The sequence below is a fragment of the Protopterus annectens genome, chromosome 13.part0 (assembly GCF_019279795.1).
Source record: "Protopterus annectens isolate FY-2018-M chromosome 13.part0, PAN1.0, whole genome shotgun sequence".
In the NCBI taxonomy this organism is placed as follows: Eukaryota; Metazoa; Chordata; order Ceratodontiformes; family Protopteridae; genus Protopterus; species Protopterus annectens.
The window spans coordinates 1279815887-1279837395 of NC_056747.1; the positions used below are offsets into that span (position 1 = coordinate 1279815887).

The window sequence follows — 21509 nt, forward strand, 5'->3', positions numbered from 1 at the left end:
ATTGGGCAGCCTTACCTGCATGTGTACAGGCCTGTGGGGGTGGGGGGAGGGAGAGGGTCACAAAATCTCAGACCATCACTGATGGCTGTCTGAATTATGTCTATTCCCTCGATCAACCATTACTCCAAGTCTGGGAAATGAGTGAAGCATTTGGCAGAGGGGTTCGTCCAGTCTAAGAGTAGGGCAGGCCTTGCCTCTGCTGTTTTGCAGGAAATGCTTTTTCCCACCAGCTAAATTCCTTTCTGTTGCTGTAGCACTTTCCCAGAGCTAAGGAGTGCTGCTGCAGCAGTGTTTACAATGAGCACAGTGCATTGTAGAAACAGCTCACTGCACTTTCCCAGAGCTAAGGAGTGCTGCTGCAGCAGTGTTTACAATGAGCACAGTGCATTGTAGAAACAGCTCACTGCACTTTCCCAGAGCTAAGGAGTGTTGCTGCAGCAGTGTTTACAATGAGCACAGTGCATTGTAGAAACAGCTCACTGCACTTTCCCAGAGCTAAGGAATGCTGCTGCAGCAGTGTTTACAATGAGCACAGTGCATTGTAGAAACAGCTCACTGCACTTTCCCAGAGCTAAGGAGTGCTGCTGCAGTGTTTACAATGAGCACAGTGCATTGTAGAAACAGCTCACTGCACTTTCCCAGAGCTAAGGAGTGCTGCTGCAGTGTTTACAATGAGCACAGTGCATTGTAGAAACAGCTCACTGCACTTTCCCAGAGCTAAGGAGTGCTGCAGCAGTGTTTACAATGAGCACAGTGCATTGTAGAAGCAGCTCACTGCACTTTCCCAGAGCTAAGGAGTGCTGCTGCAGCAGTGTTTACAATGAGCACAGTGCATTGTAGAAACAGCTCACTGCACTTTCCCAGAGCTAAGGAGTGCTGCTGCAGCAGTGTTTACAATGAGCACAGTGCATTGTAGAAACAGCTCACTGCACTTTCCCAGAGCTAAGGAGTGCTGCTGCAGTGTTTACAATGAGCACAGTGCATTGTAGAAGCAGCTCACTGCACTTTCCCAGAGCTAAGGAGTGCTGCTGCAGCAGTGTTTACAATGAGCACAGTGCATTGTAGAAACAGCTCACTGCACTTTCCCAGAGCTAAGGAGTGCTGCTGCAGCAGTGTTTACAATGAGCACAGTGCATTGTAGAAGCAGCTCACTGCACTTTCCCAGAGCTAAGGAGTGCTGCTGCAGCAGTGTTTACAATGAGCACAGTGCATTGTAGAAGCAGCTCACCATAACTGTTGGGGATTTCAAGTAGAGGATCCCTGCTGCAGTGCAAGTTCACAACCCTCTCCTTCCCGTTATCATGCTCCTAGTCTCTCCTTACAATTGGGATGTTTCATTTAAGCACTTCCATGACATTTCTACAGTTTTTTTTAGTGTCAGAATAGATACTGATTTAACTATGTATAAAGAAGAATCGGGTTCGTATTACATGAACGAACGTTTCAAAGTTCGAATGTCATATGGTCGACACCATATGATCGAACTTTGAAAAGTTTGAAGGTTAAATGTAACGGCGCCGTACGGTGCAGAATGGGAGAATTTCCCTTTTTCTGCACTGAAGTGCAATTTCGGAGTTAGTATATTTAAGTAGGGGCCTGTTGAGGGTGCAGAGGGGCTTGCCCCCCTGCTCTGAGTGTTGAGGTAAGATTTATTGTTTTGATGTTTTGTTACATATTCGAAGTTTCAAACTTCGATCATATGTTGTCGAACATATGGGATTCGAAGTTTTGAAACTTCTAATATATAATATAGGCCTGAAGAATCATAGTGATAGGGTCGGGGTCCTGGCTTTGCACATTAGAGGGGCTTTTCTTGCCCCTGGTGAAGGTGCACATCCGAAATTTTTTCTCCCAAAATAAATTGAGTAATTGTGCAAGCATCTGTTTATAAAACATATATCAATCTGTCATCAGGTACAGCAGGAGGAGGTATCTGCACACCAGCCTTCAGCAAATGCCATGGATAAGGAGTGCTTAACTGCGGTGGTGATTTCCTGCTCAAACTTGTACTGTTATGATTTGTTGATGATGCCACTGTCCTTTTTGAAGTACTTTATAACACTTTCGCTTAAAGCGTAGACTTTTAAGTTGAATGTAGGTGGCTTCAGCATCTAATCCTTCATTTCAGTGCATTTTCTTTTGTTTTGCTTGGTAGCTATTTACAGGAGAAAGTAGCATAGTCCGTGGGAATCATGGGAAGTATAACAGAAGAAGCCTTTTTATGCTTTTCCAGTTTTATCTGCTTATGTCTGTTAGTTAATTGGACTGTGGTGGTGTCATTTGCAAACAGTTTTATCTACATACTGGAACAAAGGCAGGCAAAAAAAGATGAATACAATACAAAATACAGTTGCTATGTAAAATAACAGTTCTCTAATGAATAAATGCATTGCAACATTGAATTAAAAAGAATACTTAAAAGTGCTAATGCATTATAAAATGTAATATACACTATGTTATGCAACAAATAATAATTGTAAGACTTAATTCAAAATGTATTCCCACAAACTAGCTCGCAAGTCTGAAATATTAAAATTTGAGTTGTACATAAGTCTTGGATTTGGCGTACCCTTACCTGACTGAATTTTGCACTGCTGTAAGTAAAATTTGACCAAGTGGAATACAATGTAATATTTTGTGTCTTTTGTACATTGCAGGCTGGTGCAGAGATTTCTACAGTAAATCCAGAGCAGTACTCAAAACGTTTCATAGAATTTATGCAGAACATCATTTCATAATGTTCTTCACTTTCCATAAAAATGCCCGCAGTAGGGCTTCTACTGACGAGACTAGGCAGCTTGCGACTGTTAACGATGGACACTGGATAAGTAAAGCGAGCATACGTCTGCAGCCTGCAGAAAACAAGTTGGCAGCATCGTTTGATGTAGCAGTTACTTCTCCACAGTGGCAACTGTCTTTTGAAGCAAAGAAAAGACTTAAAAGAAGTATTTGTCAGTTATCCTTCATTCCAACAGTACATTGAAGATTTTGTTTACTCTTGTTACATCAGCATTAGTATTTATTACTGAAAGAAAATAAAAAAAAGTATATAGCCTATTAACAGTATATTCCTCTTGGATGTGTTAGCACATATCAGCATTGAGTCTGGTGGCATTGAAACAGACAGCAAGTCTCAGAATTGCTAAGAGAACTCCGATTTCATACGAATGTCAGTGGGACATCGGAATGGATGTGTACATCTGGAATTTCTCAGCTCCTCCCCCAGGAGAGCAAACCATCTTTCTTTCTTGACTGTTGCACATAAACCTGCTTGACATTGAAGAAGAAAAAAAAAAAACATCTGAAGGAATTATTCTAGGGTCACTTGTCAGATCTGCACTGTTTCTGCATGCCTTCCTTAAAAGCTGTGGATTCAACTGAATCTCTAAGCATTTACTGTCAAATTAATCTGGATAAAATTGTCACTGAAAGCTAGAAAGACAATTTCTTTGTGCATTTGGAGTACTGCATTTCTTATGTAGTAGTTAAAGGATGCCACAACCAACACATACAAGGTATAATTAATAACCAGAGCAAAATGTGTCTTGTGTCTGACCAGTTCAGTCATGTTTATGAAGGAAATGAAAACGTAGTAAATGCAGATTTTATTAATATGCTTTAAAACAACAAAATGTAGATTGTTAGTAAGGCCCTCCTGTAAGTGACCTATTGTATTCTGTAAGGAATACTTTGCACATAAGGAAGTCAGAGGTCATATGTATTCGATGGGGGTTACATTTTTAATCTAACACTATGTTAGAAACAATAGTGCCATTGGGTGTAATCTTATAACGTGGCCAGATTATGTCGTTGGGTTTGCAGTATTCATGGCCTGAGAAAGACAAACCTGCTGTTGAAGCCTTCATGCTGCACAGTAGTATGATTAAATACGCAGCACTATTCCTGTGGAAGTTAGCGGTGCCACATCTTTGTGTATGTGTTACAGGTGGTGGGGTGGAAAATAGATGGCATTAGGGGAGTTTGGGGATTATACAACAAGCAGTGAAGTCTCACCACTGTTAGCGTTGTCTCACTGCCATTGTTTATGTTGCCACATTGTACGTGGTGACTTAGAAAAGCTGTATTACCCAGATTTTGTATCTTTAACATGTAAAATGATTTTTGTACATTTTTGTTTACATATTGAAGTGTTATTAGTGCTTATTTTTATTTACAAACAGTATTAGAAAAGTGTGTTACACTGGTAATTTCTCTAAAAGGGAATCACTTTTTCTTGTTTCTTTGTTGTATATTACCTTTTGTGCATTTTAAGGACTGATTTAGGCAGTTTATTTAATATTTTAACCTTTTGTCACTCACAGAGGCAAGAAGGGTGCTTTGCATATGTAGTTTGCCTGCTCCTGAGTTCTGCCGTTACCACACCACCCTGTGGTTAATACTGTTCCCTTCTTACAGTTCGCCAAATCATGATGACAGGCTGGTTCCCCCACGCAAGCAGTGTTGAGCAGTCATTTTCACAAAAGTGAATGTTTAAAAACTCATAAATCTGCAAACAACTTCTGAGAATATTGGTTGAGTTGTTAGCTTGTGGTCAATATGGTCTTAAAACAAGCAAAAAGTGGTTGCACAAAAAATAAAGTAATAGCTGTTTGTACCTTCTGCAATGGGTACATTTTGGGATATCCCTTCTGATATCCTTAGAATTGCATATTTTTTACAGTCCTACACTAGGAGATGCATGTGCCTCCAGTGACACAGGATTTAAGCCATCTAGCTGGTAGGGTGTGTGTATGTCATTGTTATCCAGTAATTTATTCCAAGACTCAAAACTGTATCACAAAGCCAGTTAATGGTCCCTTGATGCCTGTTAAAATTTTCCAGGTATATGTAATAGCCATACATTTTAAATGCTTTTCGTAGGAAAGGTGCAGTGTTCATTGCCTAATCTGCATGAACATTCGGTCTGTTGTCCCAGTCAGCAGATCACTAGCCAAGATGTGCACTTATAAAATCTCAGTTGCCTGAGGGGAAGGGAGCATGAATTGCATCTTTACCGTAGATATCCGTTTTTAAGGCAGAAGCTCATCACCCTTGGGAGTTTGAGGGAAGATCAATGCCTGCACTGCTACAAGGAAAACAACAGCTTTGGGGAGGGTACCAGGTACTAGTACTGGCCGGGGGGTCTTCTCATGCTTCTTCATTTGTGCCAAAGTGATGGCAGAAAGTAAAAGATCTGGAAACCAGAGAATGGTCAAGTCCTCCTCCTCCTTGAAGCTTCCTCCCATTCTGTGCAAGTCCTCCCTTGAGTAGATCTGTCATCATTTAACAACAGGAGATGCTTGAGAAGTTTACCTGCTACAACTACCTTGAGAAGAGATGTCTTAGGATGTCAGCACTTACCTTGTTTTATGAGCATAGCAGCCCCTGACTAGCTGATAAAGCATGATCCTTTGAGTCTAAAATCAGAACTGGAGAGTCCAGTCCTCCCCCAAGTGAAGGATGAATGACTTGTGACAGTTGAGACTCGCATTAATTCCTCTTAAACCACATGGCCCCATATGAATGACCAGATCTTGGTCATATGAGCATGATTCAGCATTTGTGAGATTTTTCCCTTGCAGATATGGTAGTACGCATGTACAGAGCACGGTTTGACATCTGCACCACACCCTGTGCCTGCCTACTGTAATCCAGCTGCTCCTACTGTGTGCATCCCCGAAGACTGGTGGCCCTTTCCCTGGCATTCAGTGCTCACTTGCATCAGCCCCTGTTTGTGACCGGGGAAGGAGACTTTCTCCATCACTTTTAAGTCTTCCCCCTGAGAAGGGGTTCTGAGGATCCTAAGATTCTTGTTTCTGAAATGGAGAAGGATAGTGAGATTTCTCCTCCCTCAGTTGTCCCTCCACATGTTCTATCCTTTTAGGGGACTGGATGATTGATGAAGTCCCCCATGTACTAGCAATTTTCTCCCCTGCCTTCTTTCCAGAAATATTTGGGTATAGCTTGATAGGTCCATAAGTTGTTAACACAGAAAAACGTTGTGCTTTCCTTGCTTCAGACAAGTTACTCTTTTGGACAAACTGCTTCCAGTCAGTAAAACAGCTGAACAGATTTCTGCAGGGGAGTTTCTTTGAGTCCTGAGGAACATGGCACGTTCCATCCTGATGGTACCCTAGCAAGGCTACATATGAAGAAACATAAGTATTTGACATGGAAAATTAATTTACAAGTGGTGGCTATCTCAGCCAGAAGAATTTGAGTTACAAGCCTTGATATGCAGAGACTCCTTTCGTCCATAGGGACAGTCAGGGCCAACATGTGCACTAACCCTGTCTTCATGCCTAAAATGTTAACAGAGCTATCTTGCAGTCAGGCTTTCCATCTATTTTCCCATTCCTGCCAAAAAACAAAAGGGAAAGGATCTTACACTCCATTGGGGTGCAGAGGTAGTTAAGGTATTACTTGGATAGAACAAAAGTAGTAAGCTAATTGGAACAGCTGTTTATTTCATTTGTAAAAGGGAAAGGAAGCAGGCATGATTCTAAACAAACTATTTCAGAATGAATGACTAGCACTTTGCATTTACTATTGTTACACCTTTTATGGCAAGTCTGTCCCAGCCAACCTGTTCACTCCTCTAGGGCCACTATAGCCACCACTCAAGCCATTCTGGAAGCAGCTACATGGTCACTTGTCCATGCCTTCTCCAAGCAATGTAATCTGGACATTTCCTGTAGAGCAAGAGCAGGTTTTGCCACAACCTTCCCTCAGGTCTTGCTGTCGTTCACTCCTTCTGAGCACTAGCCACCTACTGGTGCATAAGCTTTGGGAATCTTTGTGCCATTACTGTGACAGTGAAATGTGTAGAGCGTAGTACTGCTGTGTAGGAGCTTATTCGAAGTATTTTCATTGTTGCAGTAACATTTCCCTCCAGTTCCTGTTTTGGGGCTTTAATGAGGTATAGTGGCTACCCTAGTAATTCTTACTCTTAAATTTTCTCTCTACCCCCCCCCCCCCAGACCAGATACCCACCTTTCTCAGGATTGACCTATGCCCTACAGGGACAGTTCTGGTTGTTTTTCTCCCTAGGGCATCATTACCTCCAGAATAGTCAGTGATCTGACTCTACTTCTGTTAAGAAGAGCCTGAACAAGAAAACTAAATATGTTACTAGCAGATCTCCCCCTTAAACCATTGATACCCAGTCTGCTGGTGTATGGGTGGCAAAATATGAAGCCCTGAAGTATCATTACTGCAATAGTGAATGTGTATCTGTAACAAAAATGCAAAGGAATGTGTAGTTGTGTTAGAACTTACTGTAATTGTAGATGTTTCACTGCTGGACTCCTTAGCATTTTTATCATGTAAGTATGCACAGTACTTCTTTTTAAGTACCAGATGTTCTGAAAGCAGGAATTCAAAGTTTAGGACCAGTGCCAGGCAATTCAGTACCAAGGAGTTGTAGTTATGTTCGGACCCCTTTGGCTCCCATGCAGGTAGATCAATTCCATCTCAACTTTTAATGACACCAGCAGAAGTAATGATGGCGCTAACATCTAGACAAGACTTTTTTGCCAGCTTCCAGAAACGCAGGTTCGTTACCCCCCCCTCCAGAAGATGGGCCAGAAATGCTGCTTATAGCTTCATTTTAGCCAGACCAAAAGACTTAGCAAAAGAGTCCTCCTGCCTTCCTCAGTGTTCTGTGATTTTTTCCCCAAAAAGGCAACAGAAGGCAGTACAATAAAGGTGGTGTATGTGGTTACCTCTGGATTTGCCAGTCACCGTCCTGGCTGAAAAGGCAGGTGAAACTCCGCTGCATTATCACTTGATTGAGAATGTAGGAAGTATCTGCACATTCCTTCTCTTCAAAGGAGGCTGCAGCAGGCATGTGTTTATTTTAATTTAATTGAAACACTATACCTCACTTTTCTTTCTCCACTAGTAGTAGTTTCTTATACACTGGACCATGTTTTCGGACTGCCAGTAAATTGCACAGTCTGGCCAACCACTTCCAAAACTGATCATGTTTCTGAGCTGCAGCCCTGTGCAGTGCTTCTTACCCCAGTTTCCCAGCTGTCCATCTCTCAACTAGAGAGTACAGGGAGATGGACAGTCTTGGTCTGTGCGTGTTTGTCTGCTGCACTTCCTTTTTGAGCCCTGAGCTACTGTAAAACGTGGCTTATTTTCGGAGGACTTTGTCCAGTGAAATTCTTCATTTGATGAAGAAGCTATTGGATCAGCCGAAGGCCAAAGCCGCTGCTTCCTCAAAGAAGACCAACCTTGGCTGTGTTATGTAAGTTGGGATAAAAGTGTCGACCAGAATGGTATAGGCTTACACTGACACTCTTGGTGCCAGTTAATAAACTTTGCTGAAGATGTCAACGTGAATTCTTAGACTCTCCCTATTCAGGTCATCTCCTGCTTTGTGATGATATTAATAGGCACTGCAAAGATATGAATGAAGAGAGGAAGACTGCCACCACCGTAGGTCTATATTGTTAATGTACAGTTCAGAAGAGACAGAGTCGGATGCAACTCTGATATGGTCCACAGAGTGATACTCAACAAGTGAAAACTGGATGGGGTGAGTCACAGCAAAACCACCTCCAGAGAAGTCATCCCTCAGAGCCCATGGTAAACTTCCTGTCCCTAGAAGTTCTTTTTCAGTCCCCGGGTAAATAGTGTTTCTGAATGTTTCCCAGATGGCCGCACTCTGGAGGCAATCACCAGATACAGTTGGGTCAGAGATGTAATATCTAGAGGTTACGTAATTCCTTTCCTTGTCCCTGTCATGAGTGTCCTTATTAGATGTCTGATTCCATCAGAAGTCCACAGCCAGAGCTGTCAAATAGGTTCCATCATTCCAGAAAGGAGAGCTGTCAGAGGTTCCATCATTCTCGAAAGGAGGAGAGCTGTCAGAGGTTCCATCATTCCCGAAAGGAGGAGAATGCCACCACTCCAGATTGTTTTTGATGCCAGATAAAAACAAAAGGACTCAGGCCCAATAAGATATCAGCAATCTAAACCAACAGATGCCTAGAGAAACCTTTCATGTGGTCTTGGATGGGACGTAATATTTTGCACTATGAACTGTCACAGATTTTATCTGCTTCTTGAATCTTTAGGATGTTTGTCAGAATTGCCAATGAGACCAGGAGTTACCTGTGCTTCAGGGTCAGAGCAAGTCGTCATAAGTTCAGAAGTGTGGTCATTCTTGTAGGGAAGTAGTACGGTATCCTTTCTTAAAAAAAGAAGGAATTCCACCATGGTGGTTGTCCCTTTTCTCTGGAAATGTGGTGTCTACCCCATGATTCATCCTGCTGCCTTTTGGAAGTCAGACACGTCCTTGCTGCTTGCAAGCCCCCCCCCCCCCAAAAAAAAAGACCATCTATTTTTTGATGTTCTCAGCCTTATAAAATGAACCACTGTACTATATGGAACCATGCCTTGTATGTGTTACTGCAAAAGTCAGTGTCAGATTAACACAGTAGTTACATAAACTTGTATGTCGGTTTTTGCATAAGGCTGCTACATTAAGTATATTGTCCCTGGCCACCAAGGTCCATATTGTTTCTGCAGGGGCTTTTTTCTGGGTGCGTACCCTATTAGTTTGTTTGCATTGTCCTTTCTTTCTGTAGGGTGGGAAGGTACACATCGCTCATTGTTATTACTGCATGACTTGCAGGTAGGAGTAAATCCGTGTTTGTTAGCACTCAGAACCATTGTATGCCATGGTTCCAGTGGCCTGATTTGTCTCTGCCATGTCTTCTGACATGCAGTTTTTGAGTGAAATTCACATATCTGTTCCAGCTTGCTTTTTAAAAGTGTTTTGCTAGCTACTGCACTTCAGTTAACTTTTGGAATTTGCATTTTAAAATTATCTGTAAGGCTTTCATTCATGGATAATTCTTAAAAGATAAGAGTTGACATATGATGTGAGCTATGGCTGAATGGGTTTTATCTACATAGTATGTTGCCAGCATAACAAAATGTCCACAGTGTGTTAATGTGACACACTGAGATTGTACTGAATGCTGTTTGATCAGTTGCCTACACTTACCTTCAAATTAGTTTCAGAGCCTACAATACTGTGTGTGTGTGTGTACTACAATAATGTAAATTTTGTGGGGAACCTATATAGGCCACATAAAGGAGCCGGATATGTCACAGGGCATAACCAAGTGTTCCAAAAAAGGGACTGAAATGCAATCTGCAGAAAGCAGCATCTTTCACTTCATTTGGACTTGTTAATATGCCAGTAGTTTAACTTGGTCAAATCTAAAACCAGCTTATTAATGGTAACACAAATCCGTTATTTAGTAAGTTTAACTTGGTCAAACATAAAACCAGCTTATTAATGGTAACACAAATCAGTTATTTAGTAAAGAAAGAAAAAAGATTAAAGTAGAATTTTCATGATTTGACCGCTCTTACTAGCGTATATAGTTGAACCTGTAAGGCACACCTGCACACATTGCCCAGTAACACGGACCAGTTTAGGACGTGTATGACTTTACACATGCAAAGATCTTCTTTACAAGAATTCACTATCTTTTATGTATTACCATTGCTGTAAATTTAAGGACAAGCTTATTGCAGTTGGCTCATCAGAATTTTGTCTTTTTTTTTGAGGTGGGGTGGGGTAAAGCATGGGAGCCATGTAATTTATTGATGAAGAATGCATTTTTTGTCATTGTTTACTTGGGGTATAGGTAGTGTGTGAAACTATACTTATTTTTCAGTGCATACAGTGTAAACCTCTAGGCATTAGAAAGGAAGGATGCAGTATCATTCAACAACTCATTGAGATGTTAGTAATCCCCCCCCCCCAAGGAAAGGTACTTTACTCTAGTAGGGGCTTTGAATTTAGAAGTCAGCTCAATAACAGCTGGACATGGCAGAAAAGACAGCATTCACAAAAGAAACCTTGACCTCTGAGCAGAAGAGTGGGGAGGTGGGTGGGGTCTTAATCGCTACAGTACTACTTGTGTGTATTTGTATTATACAGAGGGTCCGTGAGGGGGGACGTTCTTAATCTCCACAATACTATTGGGTGTATTTTTATTATACAGAGGGTCCATGGGGGTGAGCCTTCTTAATCTCCACCGTACTACTTGTGTGTGTGTGTTTGTATTATACAGAGGGTCTGTGGGGGGGGGGGTGTTCTTGATCTCCACAGTACTGCTTGTGTGCATTTGTATTATACAGAGGGTCCTAAAGTGGCAAGTTTGCACAATAGAAGAACAGTAACTCTTATTGTGACATGTAATGAAGTACACCCCTCCCCAAAGCATTCTGCATTCCATGCTAGTTCCTTTCCCCTAAATAAGGGATGCTTTGAAGTGGTAGTGTTCAGAGAAACTAGGAGGCCCAGATTACAAAGTTCTGTTGATACTGCCTTTACAGCGAGTTACACCGTACTCAGAAATTACCTGTTTTTTTTTTTATATCCCCTGCGGCTGTCCTTGTTAACCAGGTCCAACAAACGCTCCTTATCCACCCCTTACTTAGTCCGACCCTTGCCTAGTGACAGTGAGGAAATTAAAGATGCTGGTGCAGTGTAATTCTCCCTACTGAGGAGTGTGCCCTAGCTGCAGTTTCCTTACATCAGCAACCTTTGGAGCTCTGCAGTTGCTGACCTTGGGAGGTGCCTGCTCGTGTCGACACATGCACAACCTTCCGACTGTGCAGCACGGAGCTAGCCATGTCCTGCATATTATAGCAAGCCTTTAGGTTTCCTCCCTCTCCGTAGGATGGGCAAGCTGTTATCAGCCGCTCACATTCACTGTCCTCTTGCAGCCCCATCAACGCCCATGATGTTAATCAAGCACAGTTGTCAGCATCACTATAAAGGCTTTATTCCTTACTACCACAAGGTCATTGCACTGCCTTTTATGTCTAAAATGCCTCTTGTTTTTATAAGCTTTTTAAAAAGGCGTAGTATTACTTCTGTTCACAAGCTTTCTGTTACTGTTGTAATCCTGTAGGAAAAATATTTGTTTTTGCCACTTACTTGAGCTATGGCAGCTCTGAGTGTAAACTATTTAGACATTTGAGTAACAAAACACTGCAACTACACATGACAACTAAGTAAAATGAAAGAAAAAAATGTGAAGTGTAGACCAAAAAAAGATTGCTCACACCAAAAATTAGTTTAGTACTTTCATTCGTTTACTCACACGAACATCTTCAGAACACCAACACCAACAGCAATGCAAATCACATACTTAATTTATATGCACATAAATTAACCACACAATGATATAATAAGATAATTAATTAACTAATTCATTTCATAGAAGTAACTATGAAAGAGCACACAAAATATAGAAACCATCAATTAGTAATGGTCTCTGTTATTTAAAATGGATTTCACATTTAAAGTCCCATTTAACCCTGGAAGAATATCAGCATTTAAAAATACCTGCCATCTAAGCTCCTTAATCTCTAAGGCAGTATTAAAATGACATACAAAAGGTGTCAAATTCATACTATCTAATACAAAAAATGCAGACCATTCCATGGCGTGCTTGGCCAATGCATTATTAGTATCTTTGTTCCTGATGGCCAAGCAATGCTCATAAATGTGTTTATATAAACTTCTAATAGTTTTGCCTACATAAAAATTATGACAAGTACTGCAAGAAGCGAGATAAAAACTGTATCATAACTTCTGCCTTTACTAACTACCAGTTTCTGATATGTGAAAAATAAATACTTTTAGAAGAATCAATATATCAGCACTGTTTACAGTTTTGACAGGGATATGTTCCAACTGCCCCTTTAGATGTAATAGGAGTGGAATACTCGCCTATTTCTAATATAGATTTAACACTAGCTACTTTCTTATCAATGAATGTGGGATGATCTCCAACAACTTTAGCTAGGTCCCTATTCCCTATAGTAACTTTCCAATTCCTATTAATAACTTGTCTGATCGCAGAAGAATCAGTACAGATGGGAATAGAAAAGGTGTGTTCCCCTTTATTGTTTTATATCTTTATCTTAAACATTAGGGGTAAAGCCACTTAATAGAATTGGTGGGAATTTCAAATACCCATTTTTAGAAATTTCGTCTCTGATCTTGTTAACTTTATCTAAAGGGCATTCTCGCTGTACAAACATAAGAACTAGTTTATTAATTTCAGTCTCAAAACCACTGTCTTCAGAAATAAGTCTGCTTAAACGAATAAGCTGACCATGTACTAAATTCACTTTCATGAATAATGGATGTTTACTTTCAAAATGAAGAAAGTTGTTAGCATATGTATCCTTTTTGTATATACTACTAATAAACTTTCTATTGTCTAGGTCCATAAATATATTTAGATCCAAAAAGTGGACATTCGTCCCACAAATGCCAATTTCAAACTTCAACCCACAAATGCCAATTTCAAACTTCAACCCACATGCGTGGCCGTTGATATCTTGTAAAAAGCTATTCAGCTCATTAATGGATCCATTCCAAATGAAAAACAAATCATCAGTATAACGTTTATACATGGAAATATATTTATACCCTTCAAGTTTTGTAAAGACAGTTAATTCCCACCAATTCAAAAACAAATTGGTGAATGCTGGTGCAACTGTTGCACCCATGGCAACCCCACATACTTGCCGATATATCTTTCCATCAAAAAGAAAGAAATAGTTTTTTACTACTAAGTCCAATAAAATACAAATGGACTGCACCGTAACATCTCCCATCCTAGAATGATGGATCAGAAGTTTTTTTTAACATATTCTAAACCTAAAGTTTGGTCTGTAGATGTATATAGTGATACTATATCAACAGTCACCATGTTGGTTTCAGTACCTTGAAAAACATAGTTTTTCAGCAAGTCTAAAAATTGCCACGAATCTTTAATAAAATGTGGAGTACAAGAAACCAAAGGATTTTAAAAAAATCCAGATAATGTGAAATGGTCACCCTCTTTCCCTTTTTGGCCAAAACTATAAGTCTAAATGGTGGGTTAGAAGAATTCTTATGTATTCTGGGTATACCAAAAAGTAGACCCAAAACTGGTTCTTCCATTAACAGAAATTCAAAAGTAGTCAGACTAATGTAATTGTTGTTCAACAATTCCATTAATACATTGTCAGTGTTTTTAAAATTTTTCTAACTAGGTCCTTACTAACCACCTGATAATTATTCGTGTCATCTAACAAACTATTCATGCAAGCTTTATATTCAGACGTTTTCATAATAACTAAACAATTGCCTTTATTGGCTTTCATATACCTATATTGTTGCTTTTGTCTTAATTCTTTCAAGCTTGCAAGTTCTCTCATATCATAATGAACTCTTCTACCCTCATTACATATTCTTCTAATGTCTTTTTCACAAAATTCACTAAATACACTTAATGTAAGCAGTAACAGGATTAATATTGCTTGACTTTTTGCATTCACTACTAGTAGTAAAATCAATTCTATCAAAGGCATATTTTAAATTTAATGTCCTAATATATAATTTAAGATCAAGTATAGTGTCAGTAAGAGGAGCCTTAACTGAGGGAACATAGGAAAAACCTTTTTCCAAAACATTTTGTTGCAGTTTACTTAAAACTAAATCACTCAAATTATAAATAGTACACAATGGAACTACCTCTTTCGTTGTTTTCTGTTCCCTATCTCCCCTTCACCCCTACTTGCTTCATATTGTTCCCCTCTTTCAATGGCTTCATTTGAAAAGAATTATTGGGATTAACAGTATTTAATGTACTGCAAACTTCGCCCAAATCATTGTCAGCCATATTACCATTGTCATTAGTCACGGGTACTTACCTGTCCCATGTGAATTACTACAATCCACTTGGTTGGGTGTAAAATGACTTTTATTATAATTGCTGCTAAATTTATTGCCTTTACCAACATTAGCACCACACAAATAAGCCGTATTATTAGCATAGGCTGTAAAATCACATGCAAGTTTCTTTTCCTGCTAATTAACTACATGCCTTTGTAATTTGGCTTGTATTCCATCATATAAGCCTTTAAAATTACTAAAAAATTGCATCATTTACAATACTGTTATTCAATTCAGAAACTTCCTGCTTTAAAGCAACAATTTTACTCATGTTGAATTTAAGTAAAAGTTTTAAAGCTTCATTGCCAGTGTTATATAAAGTCACAAATTCAGAGAATATATCATCAGTTTCTGAAATGCCGTTGGGAAAACGATAACATCTAAGCCCAAACGGTACTTGTTGGCAGTCGACGCATGTTTTCAAATAAAAGTTATCGTACTCTAAGACCGCAGTCTGAATAACATCTTTTCCAGTTGAAAAATACGTGACTTACAATTTGATAACGTATTATCAGTTTTTATCAACTTTCTTGGATGCAACTTGAACTTCGGCAAACTGCAATGCTTTGTCAAAAGGATTGGTAACATTAACAGCTAAAAAATTTAAATCATAGCCTTCGCCAAATCCCACTACCACAGTAACATCACTTCTGGAACTGCTGGCTGACGTATTCCTCTCATGGTTGAAAGATGCCAACCTAGAAACAGGGGAACTAGAAGCCTTAGTCACAGAAATCATCTTATTTAACAAGGACTGCGCTCTCTCAGTAGCTGTGGTTAAACTACTAGTAACCACCGAAATTTCCTCTGGAATGCTATATACGCTCGGTTCAAGAACTTCATTTGAATCCCTGTTGGATCCCACAATGGAGGCATGCGAAGCCGATCCGTTGTCAATAGTGGATGCAGCCATTAAAAAGTCCAACACCAGTGAGATAACAATAAAAATGAATGACAAAACACCCCCAACTACACGACAACTAAGTAAAATGAAAGAAAGAACGCGAAGTGTAGACCAAAAAAACGACTGCTCACACCAAAAATCAGTTTAGTACTTATTTAGACATTTACCACAAAAGCTACCATTTCTGTACTGTTTATCATCTGGTTTTAAAATGCTTTGTATTTGGTTACTGTCCATTTTGTTGTTCTTGAACACCTAGAGTCTGCAGCAGTAGTATTTACTCAGTCATCTTGGTGTGGTAGTCCATATCCAGCACTTGAACCACCTGCTGTACTTTTTCATGTCTCTAATGGTCCTGCTGGCTGGCCCAGATGCTCTGTCTGACCAGTATTTCTTGGTCTTTGTTATCCCCATGACCTCTTCCACAGTCCTAACACAGAAATCTGTGGTGCCTAACTGCCCGTTCCCCACAGAGCCTGAGCTCAGTAGTTTCTCCGCCTCCGTGCATCACTTGTGATTCTCCGAACAGAATAAGTGCAGAGCTGTTTTTCAGTGTTTGATGGCTGTCCTAGAAACTACATTTCAGGGCTGTGTTGCTTAATGCAGACATTTCTACAGCACCAGCAATAGTGCAAGAAGGGTGGCAGGGATAATGGAGCACTACTTGTAGTTTCGTAGGTGGCTGATAGCAACAGCTTGTGTTTTATAAGTAAATAAGATTTTACCAACAGGTGCCAGCAATGACTTTTCTTACTTTCATACCCAATATATGTAGCACTTCTGACTCGTGGGAGGAGGTAGGGAATTATACTGAGGATGTAGCACGTGAACCGGGATAAAAAGGCAGAATGATTATCGTATGTTACATCTGTCTGGACAACAAAGGAGGAAGGTTACTGGATAGGGTTGTGTAACGTCAGTACTGGCCTGAAAGGGGCAAGGGCAATACAACCGTGCCATTATGCCCTAATACCTTTAGTAGGATGACCTGAAACATCAGGCATGTTATTCATTTTGTGAATGAAAAGTTCCACGTAACCACTGAAATGGGACATTTGCTTGCATGACCAGTGGCTTACCTGTGTATTCCTCTCGCTAGGGTTTATTCACTGCTTAATCATGTTGTGTGGAGCCAAACACAGGTATTGTCAGTGGTTTATCCAAGTCTGCACTGTGCCCTTGTACTGAACATGCCTGTAGTTTTATTTTGCACATTTTTAAATGCTAGGCCCTATAAGTGGCATACTTTAGTATAAACAGTTGCTTACTAGTTGTGGGCACTATTTAGTGATGTCTTTTGAAGTCTTGGGGTGAAGATTCCTGCTGCTGCTGTCTAACGTCCCAGAGGGAAGAATTAGGCCTGTTTCTAATGTGGATCATGGGGAAGCAGCTGTGGTCTTGGAATTTTACTGCTTTGATTATAATCTTATTTGTTACAGTAGAAGCACTAGTCCTGTAATTATAGGATCCCTGCCATAAATGCTTTGTCTACCATAGGGTAGTGTAGACAACAGAATTATGGGATATTTGTAATCTTGCTAGGAGTGCAGCTTTTTTGCTAATTGGAAGTTGCGATTGCACTGGATGTCAGCAGATACAGACAATTGGCATCTACTTTTATCCAGTGAACTATTTAAAACATGTCCGCACATGTAGTAGCTGCGGTGAGCCCTGTATTTTTATTTGGGAGACTCTCCATACCTGTTTTATTGTTTTCCAGTTTTCTTTAATAGTATGGTAACAGACTGACTTTAATCATCTTTACTGCTACATCACTTGCTTCAAACTGGGAAGCGTAAGGGACAGTATTTGTGTTTTAAATAGAAAGTAGTGTTAGTTAAAACTGACATGTTGCCAATTTTCAGATACTTTGACTAAATTAAAGCGCTGATGATCTAGGAAGTTGAAAGTTCATTTTGAATTTAAAGTACTTTCCACCTGATGACTTGTTCGTTTTTTTAACACAGTATTTCATGTTGGCTATAACAGAGTGGCTCAGGTAAATGTTTTCATTGGTAAGAGAACATAATTTTTTTCCTGAATTGGGCAAGATAAAATAGAAGTAAGCATGGTGACATTTATGAAATGTTTCTGGTCCGCACTGGTGAGGGTCTGCCTTGATCCTGTGCAGCTTGTTTGCCAACAGTTTCGTTCTGTTGCCTCTTTTCTTCTTGGAAATTCCCTGGTTTGCATCTAGTATGCAATTTCCAGGCTATAGCCAGCAAGCTTGAAGCCATGACTTGTAGTTGGAGAGTATCTCAAAAATATTTTCCTGTGCAGAATTGTATAAAGAACCATCTTTTTGAAACTGTACATATACTTGTAAAAGTGTACCAACATAACATATTTAGGTTTGTAATGGAGCAGGATGACATTTTGTATTCAAGATGAACAACAAATGAATAAAAAAGCACATCAAAAAGACAGGACAGGGTTCAGCAGTTCTAATAAACTTTGCACATCCTGGGAGCGTAATTATTCTTTCACCTCAGGATAATACAGACTTCTCTGAATGTTTCATTGCTCATAATATATATAACTAATGAATTGCAGCAAATGTTTTTAAAATGTTCACATTTAATGTAACATTGTCATTTTGACATTGGTAGCCATTGGAGTTACTGTTAATAATGCTGTTTTTCAAGTGGGGAAAATTAAAAACCTGAGAATTTGACGTATGTTCATAGCGTTATTTCATGTATATACTTGTCATGTTTTGAATACATTTTCTTTCCTTTTGTTATTGACATCAGATGACCTTGGTTAAGATAAGACTGCAGCAGTTAAATCTCAACTTTATTATTTAACTTAAAGTGTTTGATATAGATGTTGAGTATGTACACAAGTGAACTGGAACCGAAGGCAGACAGTCTTCCCCAACCTTTGTTTTAAAATAATATTACAATAACTATAACCAGCTCCTTCTTCAACAACAGAACACAACACAGGTCTGACACAAGTATGAAGGAACGGAACACAAATGGAAATGTGGCTTGGGATCTCTGAAATGTAATTAGTAACACTCTTTGTCAAGTTAGAGGAACTGCAGGAGATCACACAACATGAAACTAGTGCACCCAAACAGCTTGATTTACAAATCAATCAGATGTGCTGGTGGCATAGAGGGATAGGACTCTGAACCAAGCAGAACGAACTAGCTTGATTAGTGGAGTGGTTACTTGGTGCAGCTGGTGAGATGGGCATGCCCATGGGGGTGGGGTCCCAGACAAGCCAGCTCTTGCCTCTTCTCTCAACCCAGTCGCTGCCAAGAGACAGGAATGCTGGCCAATAGATGTGGGATGATGTAGGGGTGACGTGCAGGACTACCAAGCTGGTGATAGCTCTTGTTAGATGCATGAAGGATAATTTTCAGTCTAATAATGGGGCATGTGTGTGGTCCCTACAGTGACAGGGGTGCCCATATCTCCACCCATGGGAAAGTTATCAGTTCCTTCATATTAAATCTCTCTCACTGCTGAGGTGCTGGCAAGAGCACCAAACTGCCCAATGTATGCATTGATAATGGCCCCTCCAAATGGCCCTTGCCCTAGGGGATCTGAAGGCATTCCCTTACTCCTAGGAAACAATTGGGCTCAACTCCATTGACATCAAGCAGAGGCTGCTAAAGCAGCAGTCACCATTCCATGCTGAGAAATGCTTGCCTACCAGGCACCATATTTCCACACTGTAGTCTGGGATAGGCATTTGTGAAGTTTTGTGTGTGTGTGTCTGTGCCTGGGCCTAATATGGGATTACAGTCATGTCAGACTGCTGTTACAGATTAAGGACCAAAACGTTTGTACTCCCTGCAAGAAGAAGACTGATCCTTAGCTCCTACCCTGCTCACTTTCAGGTAGAGAATGAAGGAAAAAATATATATATAAGAAAGGACCCCTGTGGTATCTCATGTGTAAGGTCTGCTGATAGTGATGTCATTTTTTAGCCTGGTAGCCCCCATATCTTGGCCCTTCAGCTCAGAAGGTAGCAAATGCCCTTTATAACCTGTTAAAGACATGCTAGGGCTGAGTCCTGGGTGATTTCTTTGGCCCAACTTGGGTCCCAAGATCCACAGCACTTTGCTGCTGCCAAATAAACCATCTAAACCTATGGACGGGTGAACAAGAGTATTTTTCTTTTGCCAATTTGAGCCTTAGAACTTTGCACTAACTGTCTGACCTGTCTCACTGCCAGTTCTCTGTGGATGGCCAGGCTTTTGAAAAGTTAGTAGAACTCCATGATTCTATGGTTAAGGAGTCTCCAGAGAAGAATTTTGATAGCTGTGATGATGTGAGGTAGTGCATACTGTGCTAGGAGGAGTAGGGCAGTGCATGTGTAACATACACCAGCATTGCTACCTGGAGTTTTGTAAAGAATTGTATGTTATTTGAATATCAAACTGGTTTATACACATGCTTGTGTTAAAAATATATCAACATTGGGTCCTACTGGACAGAAAAGAAATATACATATATGTTAGACTGTATTGTTGTAACTGACAAAATGTATATATTTTAACAGAGGATGCTGGAAGATGGAGGTTAAGCTCAGCCCAGCTAACCTTAAGAAAAATAGCCTGAAATTAAATGACTTGGTTTAGGCCATAAACATTCTATCTCACGGGTCTGAATGCAGCTAGAGATGCAATGTCTGTGAAAAGCCTTTCTGCAGGAAGGGTGGAAGTGTTGGAATGGTTTTATATCTTCCAGATGCTGTATTAAGCTTTAGCAAAGTTGTGTGTGTATAATCTGACACATCTTGCTAGATCGTGGCTCAGTTTTTAGTGAGGGGTTAGTGTGGAACCACAGTGTCATGTGGCCAGATGTGATATCATTCTGTAGTCAACACTGAAATTGTATTTAGATGTCAGTAGCACTCAGCACTGTTTTCTGGGACCTGACAAGTCACACTCATCCACCTGCATCTTGCCTTGCTCTAACAAGTAAGTAGGGAACAGTAATTCCTCAGTCAGTCAGGAAAATATAGTGAGATTTGCTAATTTTTCTGTATCCAGTCTTGATTCTTTCTATCTGTATTTTTTTTATATTTCCTGTGATTGAAACTCTGCTGTTTATTGTAAAAAGATATGCAGTATTTTTGTGTTTTCTATTTTATTTATTATTAAATATATCTATACCTTTCATTGTAGCTGGTCTTTTAGAAAATATTTAACCTTTGAGAGTAACTGCATTTATTTAGTTGCACTGTGGCTCCCCGTTCTGAAAGTCTTGCTGCTTGGTCAGACATTACCATTTGTGTAAGTATTAATGTTTACTGAGAGTTATTGGGTACCCTGGTAAGAGCATTAGGGTAGTTGGCTTTGTGGATGTTCTGATGGCAGTGTATCTACCTTATAGTGTGGGTAGAGATGGCAAAGCTTGTAAGCTGTGCTGGCCTTTCCCAGGTGTGTGCGTTAAAATCAAATGTCAGAGAACGTGTGTGTCAAATACTTTGAATATGGACATTGACAGCACTGATTTCACAGATAGGGTGGTGGAGGACTTGGCTTGGAACTACCAGCTAAGGACTTTATAGCTGTGTAAGTGGGGAGTCTTATTTGGGGCCTGGAGAGAAAGCCCAGCCCCAGGACTGGAGTGTGCACTCCTTGCGTACTCTTCAGAGAGCTGCATCTGAAAATACTGCGTGTGTCTATTTTCTTTTTCAGTGAGTGTTCCCGACTGGTGTCAGTGGTGAGGATTGAGGCTCCTTGATCACTGGCCCAGAGGAGGAAGGTCACAATAGCTTTCCGTACAATCTTTTTAGTTAGCCTTTTGTAATTTTTTTTCTATGTTTTTTTAGCCTGCATGTTTGCCAACCAGCAGGTCTGCCACAATGTGC

General features: G+C 40.1%; 1 protein-coding gene across 1 annotated transcript in view; it reads left to right on the top strand.

Moving 5' to 3' along the window:
• The window catches only part of PIP4K2B (phosphatidylinositol-5-phosphate 4-kinase type 2 beta), a 571177-nt gene extending 552829 nt beyond the window's left edge, over positions 1–18348 (top strand). Inside the window, exon 10 of the mRNA XM_044055292.1 lies at positions 2658–18348. Within this exon, the coding sequence (XP_043911227.1) occupies positions 2658–2738 (81 nt within the window). The 3' untranslated portion in view covers positions 2739–18348. The remainder of the gene's footprint in view (positions 1–2657) is intronic.
• Positions 18349–21509: the final 3161 nt, after the last annotated feature.